Source organism: Podarcis raffonei, chromosome 3, assembly GCF_027172205.1.
Source record: "Podarcis raffonei isolate rPodRaf1 chromosome 3, rPodRaf1.pri, whole genome shotgun sequence".
NCBI lineage: Eukaryota > Metazoa > Chordata > Lepidosauria > Squamata > Lacertidae > Podarcis > Podarcis raffonei.
Genome location: NC_070604.1, coordinates 60,816,417 through 60,832,009, shown reverse-complemented (window position 1 = coordinate 60,832,009; position 15,593 = coordinate 60,816,417). Strand labels below are relative to the sequence as shown.

Sequence of the window (15,593 nt, the reverse complement as noted above, 5' to 3'; positions counted from 1 at the left end):
TTTTAGAACAGGGCATACTGTAACTATACTGCTTAAAATTTTGCAAAAATAGAGTGGCTGAATTTGGAGTGTGTTCTGGTTGAATACTAGGTGGACTAGCACTGTTCTCTGCCAGAGCTCAGGGACATTATTGTCAATATATACCCTTTTGCAGTCAGAAAAGCTTTTAGTGTTTCTAGGTTGAGCCAATGCTCATCAATGAATGGTTGGTGTGTAGAAAAAAAGGCCTGAGGAGGTGGGTTTATGAATGAATGGAAGAAAATAATACTCTGTACTACGCAACATTTTTTTCTGTGCAGCTTTGTAGATAGAGAAATTATTCTGATTACTATAATATACACTGTTCTCCAACATAGTATAGTTCTTCAAGTTATGGTTCCTTGGGGTTCTGAATATACATGCATAGGATTGTGCTGTTTGGGTGTCAAAACGTATACTTTATAATAAGCACTGAGGAGAAGTTTGAAACCCAAGGTCTGAAGTAAAGCTGTGTATTAGCAGTTGAGTTGTTGCTTACAAAGAATATAATTCATGTTGGATGCATTCATATGCCCCAACTGCAACAAAACATGTTACTCCTGCATCGGTCTCTACAGCCACAGTAGGTGCTGCAACCTTCCAGCAGTTTGACCTCAACCCCAAAGGCACATTCCTCCATTGTCTCCTGAATCAGACAAATGCCAACCTCATGTTGGCTGAGGAAATTTTATGGTGTCAGAGAATTAGTAGCACATCCCAGTTACCTTTCTATCTAAAGGTAAGATGTCTTTAGATTCAGACACAACTACTAGCTGCATGGCGCTGTGGTCTAAACCACTGAGCTTCTTGGGCTTTCTGATCGGAGCAGTTTGAATCTGCGCCATGGGGTGAGCTCCCACTGCTCTTTCCCGGTTTCTGCTAACCTAGCAGTTTGAAAGCATATCAGTGCAAGTAGATAAATAGGTACCGCTGTGGCGGGAAGGTAAGCAGCGTTTCTGTGCGCTCTGGTTTCCATCACGGTGTTCCATTGTGCCAGAAGCAGTTTAGTCATGTTGGCCACATGACCCAGATAGCTGTCTGCAGACAAACGCCGGCTCCCTTGGCCTGAAGCGAGATGGGTGCTGATTTACTGGGCTTCTGATGTCACTGTGACAATTGGAGGAAATTAATGGTTCAAGGTCCCAGTGCTGCTGTATTTATACCGTGTACTGATTTAATTTTTTTGATTATTTTAATATTGTATCATGTTTAACTTGCTTTTATGGTTGGTGTCTTAATTTGTATTTTGTAAATAGCCACGGGATCCTGCATGAAGGGTGGTTTAAAAGTTGAACAAACTAAGAAATATGGATTGTATTATCTTATGGAGACTGGACTTGCTGGATGGATACATATCATGAGGCTTGTGCTAGTTATGCTACTATGTGCTGCCAAATATGTTAAGTGACCTATCTTGATGGTCTTCAACAGTAGCTGTTACATTGAGAGTGTACAATGTTACACACTGTATTCATTAAACAAAGCAATGGAGTCAAAAGTAATCTTACCTCAAATTTGTCAGAGGCTGTGTTTATATAAAATAGCTACTATGAGAACAGAATTTGATGTGCTGTATATCATGACAGGACTTTGCTTGCAAAAATAACTGTTTCCCATGAAAATTAACAGGAGAAATAGCAATAGTAGAAGGTAGTTTGATGCAGTCATATAAATTATTAAACAGTTGTAACTATGTTAATGTAGCTTGATTGCAGTATGCACACAATCTTATTTTAGAATTTGTTTTAAGACTCTAAACGTTCTACTTAAAATATTGATGTTTTGAAGCTGGCTTCCTAAATCCTGTTTGGCATTGTTCTGTTTGCATAGAACGGTCAAAAGTTTATCCATTTATGAACAGAAACATTTTACTAAATTATGTAGATCAAAGGCAGATTGGGACCTACTGGTAGATCTCTCAATGAATTGCAGTAGGCTCGTAGATTTTGCTGTTTGACAATAGCAACAGCTAAAATCGCTTCATTTCAAAACCAGTTTCTGTTGGCCATAGTGCCAAAGTTTGATTTTATTTATTTATTTCTTTGCATTTGAACTTCACATAGTGAAGTGCATCAAGTAGTTATGTATAGTTTTAAGTCTGACCTACTGCTGTTATATAACGTCTTAAAATGCCTTTAGAATATGATACTCAGGATATCTTCTGTGAATGCTGAAAAGTATAACTGAAAAGTGTAACTGAAAGCAAAGAAATAATTCATCTTGGTTCATCTTGGTAGCATTTTTTATGTTTTCCATCTTGTGTAGCGTTGCCGTCTACCAAGTTTTATTGGGTTTGAGGTGAGTACTATCTTTCTCTTCTTCCTCATGCCAGGGGAACCTTAAAGTACTCTCCTGGTGGTCTCCTGAGAGCTATAAGAGGATGGTGCATTAGAAATGGGCAAGGATCTCATTACTGATAAGGGATTGCACAGGTGCTTTCTCAGTCTTGCCTTAACTTCCCTCTATCCACAGCTTTTTCCCACCCCCACTCCCTGAAAGCTGTCTTCCCACCAGTCTCATGGAAGGGGGAGTAAATACTATGTTAAGAGAATAAAAAAGAGTTTCACTGCTCACATTTGGATTTCAGTGGAATACTAGGCATAGTCTCTCCAAATGAGTAACAATATTTTGTTGAACTACACACATATAAAGTACACATTCTGCTACTTTAGTTAAAACATCTAAGTATATGTTTCAGTTGATGTAGTTCTGGTGTAGAAAAAGAGAGAAGCTGTATTGTGAATAATTTTAACAGCTTTAATTGTTGTTTGAATACTTATCTTGTCTAAATAATGCAAATGATATAAAAAGCTGGCTTAGTACTTCCTCTTCATACAGCACAAATGAGAATTACATTGGAGACTTTCTACGCAGGGTGCTGTTCTAATTAAACTTTTATGACAAAAGGCATTTAAAAGATGACTGCATGACCATATTTTATGCACGTCTGAACAACTGAAGCATATTGAAGCTGACATAAGTTTTTAATGGTTTTGTACAGTTTGCTTAGATGAAATAGATGAGTGCACTTGCTACCATAGGAGGAATTAAACTTTCAAATACCACATGACCTATGATTTATTAGTGAACTCATGATATTTCTAAAATGTAGGAAAGTGTGTTTTGAACCATGAACAATATTTACTTAAATCAGTTGTTGTAACAAAAGCTGTGCATATTGTCCATCTTGTCTATCTGTTTGAAAGAAACACTCCAAAATTATATTAATAACAAAGATTAATGCTATGGGGGTGGGGGACAGCCTGCGGCAGTACCAGGGTGTGGTCAGAAGGCATGTGAAGGCTTCCTAAGCAGGTCTGGTCAGTGCCTAGATGAATGACAGTCTGTGTTCCATGTATATGCTGCCTTGGGTTCCCTAATAGAAGAAATATGAGATATAAATGTAAATAATTAAACCACCACTTTGCTACATCCTGCTGGACTTTTGCTTGCTAGGCCGGAATGTGGTGGGATGCATTCCCCCTCTTCATTGTTCACTTTGCCCCCTCCCATTTGCTTAAAGGGAGGGAAGAGAACTATACCAGCTCCCAGAATAGCATAAGCTTTCCCCCATGTTGGGGAAATCAAAAGGCACTGGATCCTGCAAATGTTATGCTGTCCCTAGTCCACCCCTGACAATAACCCTAAGATTCCCCATTTATTTTCCCACCTCTGTCAGAGCACTAACAATGGCACTTCCCACCACCACACTGAGGAGGCATCTTGTGGTGGACCTCATACAAAGCTGATTTACACTGAGCCAGACCATTGGCCCACCTATCTCAGTATAGTCTACACCAGGGGTGGCCAACTCCCAAGAGACTGTGATCTACTCACAGAGTTAAAAGCTGGCAGTGATCTACCCCCCCTTTGGGGGTTCAGGTCAAAGTTATTGAGCTTTTTAGGAAGGAAAGTCCTGTTTTGGGGGGGTGCAGGGCAAAAATGGCAAAAAAGAGCTTCTTTTAGGGGAGCCAAAGTTGTTGAGCTTCTTTGGGGGGAGCCAGTGATCTACCACAGACGCCCAGTGATCTACCGGTAGATCACGATCTACCTGTTGGACGTGCCTGGTCTACACTAACAAGTGTACACAGCTGGTCAAGATTTCAGGCCTCCCTCTCAACTGGCAGGAAGGGAAGTCTGCAACATCAATGGCTAATGAGCCATCCTCGCAGGGAGCTTAGACTTGTTCCCTAAGCTGCATGTTTGTTCTATTGATTTCTGATCAGACACTTAATTTAGAAGCAAAACTTATTATACTAGTCTAGTTTAGACTGAGGGCCCCTGGACCCTTTCCCAAAGAATGGCAGAAAACAAAATAAAGACACAAGCTACATGTGACATCCAATTGGTTGTAATTTCCCCCACTTTCTTTTTTTATAAAACGCAGCTCTTGCGATTTGGTGTGAGTAAAAGGCATGCATGTTATCGAAGCTGATAATTCTTTCCTTCAATTTCTTCATTAAAAATCATCTCCCCACCCCCCAGGGAAACATACGGATGGCTATATCTGGGCCATGATGCTGGATGGATGTAGAGGGATATATTTGATTATAAATCATTAGCAGGCTGTTACCTTAGAAACGAAAAAATCAGTTCGTTTTTGAAATAGTTAAAATCAATGCATTTTTGGAAAGTTTCAGTTCATCATCTTGATTCAAAATGCCATCAGATTGAATCCAAACATATACAAAAACCTTCTCCTTAATCTCAGGAATTGCCACACAAAATTAGGTTACAGTATCTTAAGTCCAAATGCATAGTGAACAGACAAACAGCTTTCTAAGATACATAGTAGATAATGTAAATTACTAAAAACAAAGATTGATACTTCCCATACAGCTGTGCATGCCAACCAATAGTATTGTGCTGGGGGGTGCATTGTATGTACTTTTGTCTTTTTATATTGTAAACTATGTAATTTTTGAATGAAGACTGGTATAGAAATTATACTGGTACAAATAATCAGTTGGTATAAGCTTTTATACAGCATGGGAGTAATGGTCATGTAGCCCAGGTACCGTATACTACAGAATGACTGCTTAGAGACAAGAGGCAGATTTGTGATCAACATGCTAAATGAGATTACTTACTTGAAACTAAGGCTGCAGTCGTTATCTGAATTGGATTTTAAATTATTTTTATATATTCAGTTCTTTTATATATGTTTTTATTGTATTGTGGAATTGCTTAGAGGTGCTCCATAGGAAGCAATTTATAAATGAAATAAGGTTAGAATACTGTTCATGCTTACTTGGGAGTTAGTCTGAACAGAGTGGGATTTACTTTTGAGTAAATATTTTTATTTCATTAGTTTTATAATAAAATAAAATCACAGCCTAAAAACTTCCCCAGACCCCCCCTACTATACCAAGAGTCTACTAGTACTTCTGAGTAAATATTAATAGGATTGGACAGGAATGTTTTATTAGACATAACTGTGCAAACTAGTAAACAATCAGATCTGATCAGTAACATCTTGCTTATTCATAATCTGAGCACTGAAGATAGAGGTTCATTCATGGACGTCACGTCATAGATGAACCTTATAGAATACTCAATAACATCAGGGTTTTTACTCCTTTTGAGAATTTACTACTCCTTAAGCCCAGTAGTAAAGCACAGCAATAAGTACAATACACAATTTGTGTCCTTTTATAGTACTTAACTACTGAAATGAGCTATTCCTATCCTCATGTGTCCTTTTCTTTTACATAAGCTTTCTTCAACTCAGTCTGTTTGATAGATGGTCATGACTCATTCTAAAGAAATGTTAAGTATATAAAATGGAAAATTGTTTGTATTTTATTTCAATTTCATTTTAAATCAGGCTGTTTGTAAAAGGAGCTTATTATAATTGTATTTTTTTATTTTTTGGTTAAAAGTTTTTTTAAGATGTTTTTAAAGCTACCCTTGGGCAGGAGGCAGTTAGTAAAGGCCTCCCATAATATCAGCCACAAGTTAGGAAATGTGTGTGTGTTGTACCTGAATATATATTTTCCCATAATCTTGCTTATCCTCTGATGTGTTTGTTGATATACGTTAACTACATATTGTTCCTTGTGTTTCAGCGGATGAGATGCTGCATTGAAGGATCTAGCTAAAACTGTAAATACTGGGATCTAAATTGAGCAGTTCAGTCCTGTATGAATGTGCTTTGATTCCTTTTGAAACAAACAAACAATGTATTTATTGTGCTTGGTAGTTGCACTGCATACCTTTCCCCCCTTGTCCTTTGTATTTGTACAGTATAGCTCACAACTACTGTGTAGTGCATAGCTCACAGAGCATAGCAGGCTTGTTCAGTTTTGAGCTTTCTATCTCTGGCTGCTAGGCACAATAACTTCAGTGTCGCAAGAGCCTACACATAGGCAGTTGATGGAGTTCCTTTGGAATTGCAGTGGCGTCTAGTGAAATCTGCAGGATAAGCAATTGCAAAAATGCCTTTCAACTGCCAGGTCTCAAAAATGTCATATTATGGCTGCTTTACCAAATGCCATAAATAGCAGAGTAAGGATGTGGGACTTGCTTGAAGTATAAGGCAGCATGCTGATCCTCTCCAATTGTGCCAAAGAGAAATTGCAGTTTCTGAAAGAATTTCCAAATATCAGTGTGATGAGCCTCAGGGGCTTTTGGGTCCTTTGCTAACACCTTGCAGTTTAAGTGAGCTCCAGTCTCTACCGCCAGGCAGTGACTCCTGATGAGACCATGTGTGGGCATTTACCTTGAGGCTCCACCTGTGCTAGAAGGAACAGGATGGTGCACTAATTCATCTGCTTGATGGGAGAGAGGAGCACAGCAGAATGGCCTCAGCTGAACCAAGTGTAGTCAGTGGCAAATTGATAGGTCTGCACAGTATGCACAGAATTAGGGCCCTATGTGACAGAGGGCCCCCCAAATTATTAGCATATATTGTTATCTGAGAAGATCCTTTTGAAACGTGACTACAAACAATGGATTGCCATTGCTGATGTTGTTGTTGATGATGGTGATTAGCTGTTGCTGTTTCTGCTTTTCATTCCTCCTACTTCCTGATTAAAGTCAGCGGAGGCTGGTCCTTTACCATCCAGTGCTTATCCCTACCAAGTAAAATGCAAAAAATTCCCTAAAATCTCAAAGCCATACATCCTTCCACAGTCCCAATCCATTTGAGAAACTTGGGGAGACTGATCTGTCAATCTTCCATTCTCTGGCCAGCTCTCTGCACCACACAGCCAATCTCAGTCCAAAAGTATTGCTATGGCCAGGAGGTCCTACCCATCTGTCTCCATAACGAAAAACATTGTGATAGTAAATTTGTATGTTAATGGAACTTCCAGTACTTTTAGCCCTGGTTGTACAGTTTGCCCCTCTTTTCTGTTGGCATGTTGGCAATCCAGCCACATTTGCAGGTCTGCAGTTCTGAATGACCCAGAAGCCAGTACATCTGTTCTGAGCATGCTCAGAGCTGTTTGCTTTAAGGCCACACCTACGCAGAAGCAAAGCTTAGGGCCCAACGTCCCTGATCAGCTTTGTTGTTTAATTCTAATCCCCTCCCCACCCACTATTTATGTGAGAGAGCTACACTGGACACATTGTGAGTCTCTTGTTTGTATAAAAAAAGGGGGGTGTTGTTTAATTATTTTACTTATACTAGTTTTTAAATTGATGGGGAAGATAGGGATGGCAAAAAAATGGGGAGCACATTTCCTGTAACAGTTCACCCTCATTAAAAGCTAATAGAATTAAGAAAATAGCATAATTATGCTAAGGGTTGAGGGAAGGGGAGGGGAAGAGAAGAGAAGAGAAAGGCATTATTTCTTTCATTTTCTTTCTTGACATGCTGGACCATGTATTTCCTTTGGGCCAGTAATAGTTGTTGTGTGCCTTGCAACTTCTTTTGTAAACCTGGAGTGGAACTTCCCTAGGTTCTGGTGAAGTGGAACGCATAAAACACTCTTTGGACCTTAACATTACTATGTGTTGGTGCTGGAGTCACTTGTCCCCATCCCCTGGGCCTGGCATTTTGGTAAAAGACTAACAGTGATTCCAAGTATTATGTGGCTGTCTAGCAAAGACTGGTTGCATTCAGTGCTAGTCCTACTCAGGGTAGACCCACTAAAATTAATGGAATTAAATTTGTCATGTTAATTTATTTCAATGGGTCTCCTCTGAGTAGGACTAGTAATGGACACAACCCAATGAATCTATGTTCCAGATTGACATTTCTGTTGTGGAACCATCTTACTAAATTCAAACAGATTCCTCTTTTAAAACCTATATGTTCTTGAATTAAAGGATGCAAATCTTAAATTACATTGCTTACTCTTTGATGTTTTTGTGTGGAAGACTTCAAGCTTACTATTAGGAATTTTATGTAACTTTTTGTTCTGTTTAAGAATATATTTCAATTACTTAAATACCAGGGTGGGGGGACCTCATTTCTTAACAGGGGTTTCCTATTTACCAGTTGCAGGCTCAAGTACAGCTGTTGGGTTCTTTCTTCTAATAAATAAAGGAAAATAAGGAGGAACTAATATTGAACATTTTTTCTTTGTTAGTATGTTGAAGTGAGACGCCTTAAAAAGTTTTAACATTTTTATAGTTTGAAATAAATGTTTTAATATTCTATCCTGTTACTTGACAGTAGTGTTCTTTCTCCTTAGAAAAAGGCTAAAGGCCATGTGCTATTTGATAAGGTGTGTGGACAGCTTAACTTACTGGAAAAGGACTACTTTGGTTTACTGTTTCAAGACCATGCTGATCAGAAGGCAAGTACTAAATTTTGCATTAATAACATTTGTTTAATGTTTTCAGTCTTTTCCATCCTACTTCAGAGCCTCAAACTTCAGAGAGCTCTTATGACTAGCATGTTTGGTCCTAGTTGGTGGTAAACTTTTAACAAGTAACATATTTCAAATTAAGGAAGAATATCAGTGCCAGTAGCATTGGCTCCATTCCCTAGGTTCATTCAGATAATTCTCCTGAAGGATTTGAAATGAGCAGTGGGTAACCTCAGATTCATGTGCAGTCCTTCTCTTCTTCATTGTCCTTCCATGTGAGGGGAGAAGATTAGAAGCTACTTAGCAGCAAATCATAATCTCCCCTTGAATGTGAAGGAGGCGAGAAATGTATGATGGAACACTCATGCCTGAGGCTTGCTGTCATGGTTAGGGTGATTCTCTATGGCCAATCTCACTGTCATGAGATTCAGCACACAAGCCATGCTCACTCTTGTCCTTCCTGCTCTTCTGTTCCTAGTGGACAAATCTGCATGTAAAACAATTTTCTCAACAATGCCTAAAAGTTACAAAACCTAGGAAAAATTACAACAATGCCAGGTAAAACATCAACAGCAAGGGGATGGCTCCGTCATGATAACCCAAAAATACAACACCCATTGGTGTTTTCCCCATGATAGCCTACAACACTGCAGCAAGACTTGATTTAAAGCTATGAGGACTTCTCCTGCATTTGGCGTTTCAGCTCAAACATCACCCCGCTTTATTGTTTTCCTGTTTACTAAGGAGAGAAACAGAGCAATAATTTTTGCATTGGGGACTAATAAGGATCATCTGTTGACAAGACACAGTCTTTCTCTTTTTCTGAGGAGGGTCTTGTCTGCATTTACATGAAAGACAAAAACAAAGAGATAGGAAAGAGCAAAGCCATACCAAGCTCATGGAATATGACATCAAATCAAGAAGAATTCTGCTAACCAGGGTGTTGGCTTGAGAACTCCTGGATATTTTATGTAGCCGTTTATCAGCAGCTAGGCTCTGAGGCAAAATGTCAATAATTGAACTTAATTTTGACATTATGCTAAAGACATTCAACAACAGTTTTAAAAAGCTATTTCACCAAAGAAAATGATAAATATATAAAATGACAGCTTTTAATGGTGACACATGTGGACACAGAAATCATATTTGTTTATATTGTTTCTCTTTACCTTGCCATGTTGTTTTTTGAATCTTATAATAAGGAATACACATTACTGAAGCCTCTCACAGATTTTATCAACTGAGTTTTGCTACTATTACCTCTGCCATCCCTCAAATTTAAAAAGCTTAAGATGGAATAGTTCTCATCTTGGCACCCATGTAACCTAATTCATTTTTTCCTACTGTGGCCATTGCCCCCTCAGATTAAAATGCCACAAAAATTTCTGACCTACAGCCCAGTAAATGCTAAATGCTGAATGATGTGTGTTTTTTTATTCTTGTACACTCATCATAGTCACCCATTTATGAGCCAGCTGTTGTACTAGACTGCAGCTGCAGAATGTAGAATCTGAATGCCAGGCTCTTTCTTCTCAGCAGAGATTTAAATGTGGTCCCTAATGAAGCTCCAAGGTACTTTGGAAAGGAAATCTAGGTAGTTAACTGTGGCATAAGTCTACACAATTTTTGACAACTTAATGATATTTACAGACAGCACAAAAATATTTTGTTGAAAAGTTTACATGCTATCATAAATGCACAAGTGATTTATTTGCACCATTCTACTCTGATTGCATTATGAGTTGTGGCAAGTAATGCCTCTCTGATTCCAACATTAAAGCATCTAAATATTTGTGGGGAAGCACCTTACATATCCTTGTAGACGGTTTAGTCCTCTCTGTTTTGAAACATCAGACCAAAATCACAAAATCACACTGAGGATAAGATGTAAAATATGTTCAGCTTTCTGATTAGATTCCTTTTTTTGTATCATTTACAACTGCTGTATAATGAAGAGACAGTCTGTCTCTTGTGTGGAATAAGACAAAGGTATTTTGCATATCCAGTAGCCTTTTCTTGAGTGGTAGGTAAATATATAATGAGAGATATTGCAATCCATGCTGATCTTTGCCTTCTTTAAATGCAGGTGAATGAGATAGATGGCCCGGGATAGTTTTTCAAAAGCATTTATTATATTATTGTTATTATTATCTATTTTTACTAAAGTTGTCATCTTCCTGTCAGGTGCAAATATATGCAAAGAGAAGGAAGAAAATCACTATAGCTTGATCTCTGAAGTAGACTTGCTGTCAAAGAAACTGTAGGCTGATTTTGAAAGAATAGCAATAACTTACAGTTTCACAGAGCTGTATATAAAATGTGTCTTTAAGTATCCCGTGCTTTTCTTCCAACTGCATCAATCTTGTGCAATTCCTTATTATTCCTTTTTTCTTTTCTTTTTTAGAATTGGCTTGATCCTTCAAAGGAAATAAAGAGGCAAATTCGCAGTAAGTATTAAGCAGGTTTTAAAATTATTTCACAACTGAGCAGTAAATTTCTGTTGGTTCTTGAGTTTCATTTAGTTAGTATTTCAGAAACTAATTGCAATGCATTTGTCTGCATCAGACTGAAGCCCAAGAAGGTTGAAGACCTGTCAACTGCAGGAAGAACTATCTCTTTAGTGTCTAAGACTATGTATTTCCACTTCAGAAATTTTCTCACACACTGCTGTTTTTAGGAGTAACCTTTGCCACCAAGCAATGTGCAACTTTTATTCATTTTAATCACCACCATCCCATTTTTCTGCTGGAAAGGCTCCCCAAAATGCACTTAGATTTCTGCCCTCACAAAACTTGCAATTTAAAATACCCAACATAAAAAGTAAAAGGATAGGCTGGGAGGAGGAAAATGACAAACCTGGACAGTAGTTTTAAAGTTTCTAAGTTATTATAACAACCAGCTGGGATGGAAACAGTTCAGAGAGACAGTTAGTTTTTTGAGCATAGCAGATTGAGTAGCCTTGCTTCCCTTCTTTGGCATTTGCAAATATGCTTGTTCTTTTTGTTTGACTTTAGTATCAGTAGCAAGAGATTTTGAACAGTGTCAGGTATGGTAAAACACATCTCTTCGTACATTTGTATGGCCAAACAGTATATAATCATTACAGGAAGGATCGTTAGAGGAAGGTTTTCATGGCCCTGAAAGGGCATGTTATTGTATAACACCCTTGATAGATAGGTAATCCTCTTCTCTATACTCTATTAAATGCTCCCCCCCCTTTTTTTCTTTCTACCCTACACATGGTTAAGGGCCTTGGTGAGTTAGCTTAAATAGAAGCTGGAAAACAGTTCTACCAAGTACTTCCTCATTGTGCTCAGGGTGTCACCTTTCATTTGTACAGAGAAAAACAGGGAAGTGGGGCGGGAGGAGGATCAGTGGATGAGAGACAATGAAGTATTTCTGATGAGAAATGCTCACTAAAATTGGGAAGTAGCTTCTTAGTAATTTGATACACGAGGACATTCTCAGGCTACATTCTAAGTTTTGTGAAGTCCTTTGCTTCAGTATGGTACCACAAATATCAGTACCATACAATTTTATGATTCTGATTCTGATTTTTATTCAGTAGCATTATGTTAGCTTCTGAAAATTTATTGGTGGCTTGTGTTCATGATAGCCAGAATATTCCTTCAAAGAACAGTAACGTTTGAGTCTGAAGTGCAACATTGCAGAGATTTGCACTTTACACTAAACAATTATTCATTTGGCATGCAACCTACAGTCGTGAAAGGTCAGATTTGCAGCCTATACATACACAGATTCATGAATAGAGTGAAGAATGCCTATAAAGGTTACTGTGCAGCCTACAATGCTGGATTCCAGATCATAACTAAAGCTAAACTTATTTTTGCAGTCATACAAGAAATCTAGATTATTTTCTACCTACTTGACAATAGTACACTTTGCAAGAGCTCATCAAATGTTTCAACTATTTGTACGTTCAGGGTTACATACACATTATCTCTCTTTTACAAGATATCTGAAATTTACTTGGGAGTTAACATGCCTGGGATTGCACTGCAATTTAGGATCTAATGAAGAAACAGTCAACCTTATTTATGGTTTCAATTGATAATTAAAAAAAAAAGTAGGACTAACAGTTTCAATTTTAAAATGTAGACAGTAAGCTTAATTAAATAACACTAATTATAATGGTAAGGTTCTATGTACGTTGATTAAATCTCATATTTCTTAAAATAGATGCATGTAACTTATAAACATGTTTTGCATTTCTTTTTCTTTTTAAATCAGGCTTCTATGTCAGCATAATAGCCAAATTCTATAGCTGCACAAATTTGCATATACTTGTTGTGTATATATTCTTGTTTATCATGAAAGGTGCAGAAAGTGTCACGCCACTAGCCAATGGAAATATTACTTGGCTGCACCACCCTTGGCTTCTGATATTTTATTAATTTCATTGTCCACACAAGCTAAAGACAATATTCACAGCTAGGGGACTAGAAGTAAGCTTTATAAAAAAGGAGATGGAAGAGAATGAGCTGAGATTTCCCAGGATGCTGAGTTCTGTTCCTAATATCAACTGTCTGCTGCCTTGCCCTTTTGTGCTGAATGCAGTGGTTTAGTTGTGCTTAGGGATGGGAGAGTAATTCAATTTGGTTCACATTTTGATGTGAGCCTACCTAATTCTCACTTCCAAAATGCAGTTACCCTTTGAAATTCACTCTTATCTGAGTTCTGCAATGCCATTCTCCAATAAAAAAAAGTTTGCATGAATGCATATATCAAAAGTGTAGTCCAACATCTTCTGGAGGGCCAAGCGGTTCCTCATGTATATGTTGATGGCATCTCACCTCAAATCTTTGGATGACTTGACTTTGTACAGTGGTTTCATGAGATGTTAAATAGCATGAGGGACAAAATAGAAATGGTTAAGATCCCAAGGAGTTACAGTAGTAGCTTTGCAAGAGAACTGAAGAATATGTAAAATATGTTCAACTTTTAAAAGTGCTTTGAAAGTATCATGGTCTAGTTTTAGTGTACACTATTCCCCAAATGTATATGTAGTAGACTTCAGTGTACGTGCTTTTGTCTTCTTATCCTCCCACCAATACATTTCCCGGCCTTTTGGAATTTCCAATTTAGATTTGCCCTGGCTATTTACATTTAATGTGAAGTTTTATCCCCCGGATCCTTCACAGTTAACAGAAGACATCACCAGGTATGCCATGAAGCATTACTACCTGACTTTGAATCCTGTGTTTTTCATATTTCCTTGGAATGCTATGTAAAGTTTAAGTCTGTAAGCTTAGGAGAACATGACCAAGATAGAAAAGACAACAAATAGTTTCTGGCTCAGAGCTCTGTGATGTCTGGAGACATCTTGCACCTGCCTGCTGCTAGCAACTTATCCTGAATCCGGATTCTGAAATATTTCTCTTGGATCTCTGATAGTGTAAAAGTTAAGATAACAAGTGAAAATGTATATGGCTTATAGATTCCTTTAGATGAATTTTGGGGAGCAGGGACTGGCATAACCTGAAGCTTTCTGTTATAGAGAGAGAGCTATAGGGTATATGGGCCAATGAGACAGGAACAAAATTAGCAGTGAATCAGTAAGAAATATTCAAACATCCGAGTAATTGGGTAAGTAAGTACCGAGTAATCCGAGTAAGTTTCAGTAAGGATGTTTTGATTGTGAACTAAAATATCTTTGCAGTGAATTTTAACTATAATCCATTTGTACTAGAAATCAGAATATTGGTGCTAGGATTTCACAAGTGTGTATCTGTTAATGGATATCAATTTACACACATACATTTAGTGGTGGATATATATGAAGAACAGGTTGCACTTGGAATCCTATGTCCTTTAAAAGGTATTTTTGTGGCATTTTTTTAAAAAAACAAAAACACTTTGCTTTAATAAAGATATTTATCTTTTCAGTTTTCTTAACATGTCAAAATAAATAAGAAATATTTGTCTGATGACATTTTCCCTGTTCAGGTACTTCCTATGTTTGCAGCTTCGTCAGGATATTGCTTCTGGCCGCCTACCATGTTCTTTTGTGACCCATGCTCTCCTTGGTTCATATACTCTACAAGCAGAACTAGGTGACTATGATCCAGAGGAACACAACAGTGATTACATAGGGGAATTTCAGTTTGCACCTAACCAGACAAAAGAGATGGAGGAGAAAGTAGTAGAGTTGCACAAAACACACAGGTGGGTCATTTCTGAACCTTTGAGTTCTGTTCCCTTTCCTAGTAGTGGGTAGAATTGGATTTCATGCAGAATCCTAATACCTAGAATGCCTTTGTATTTCTTTATAACCTTAATTTGGAATATCACAAGCAAGCTCAAGCTTAAGAGTTTTTTGTTCTTAAAGATTTGGAAAATCAGCCAAAGGTGTGTCCATTGACTTAGCCAGTAAAAACAGTAACAATCTCTTCTGATGGAAAAAATCAGATTGAAATTACATTTGTAAATTGAAACCACAGTTGATGATCATCTGTCCTCATCATGAACTTTTGCAGTTATGACTACAGCGCTTCATATCTGAGCTACTTTCGTTTTTGTTTTTCCCTTGTTCTGGAGTTAATATCCAAGTATATTTGAATAGTATGGTAACATTTTTTGAACTAATAAATCCTCAATATTCCCCAGAGATTGTGTACAATAATGATGTAGTGGGGAGAGGTAGATTGTTTTCAGTGTAGGCTTAATCATGTAGAGAAAAAAATCATCAGGTTTTTTCACTCATAAATTACTTTTATTATTTTTCCAATCCAGCAAAAAAATGTTTTGTGAGATTATATAATGCTAGAGCTGCGCCACTCAGGTGTGCGGCCCCAT

General features: G+C 37.7%; 1 protein-coding gene across 13 annotated transcripts in view; it reads left to right on the top strand.

The window, feature by feature from the left end:
* Nucleotides 1–15,593, top strand: part of EPB41L2 (erythrocyte membrane protein band 4.1 like 2) — a 78,144-nt gene that overhangs the window by 28,102 nt on the left and 34,449 nt on the right. For all 13 annotated transcript variants that reach the window (XM_053381919.1, XM_053381908.1, XM_053381907.1 and 10 more), the window contains 4 exons: nt 8,661–8,765; nt 11,182–11,224; nt 13,884–13,959; nt 14,745–14,963. In XM_053381919.1, the coding sequence (XP_053237894.1) occupies nt 8,661–8,765; nt 11,182–11,224; nt 13,884–13,959; nt 14,745–14,963 (443 nt within the window). The remainder of the gene's footprint in view (nt 1–8,660; nt 8,766–11,181; nt 11,225–13,883; nt 13,960–14,744; nt 14,964–15,593) is intronic.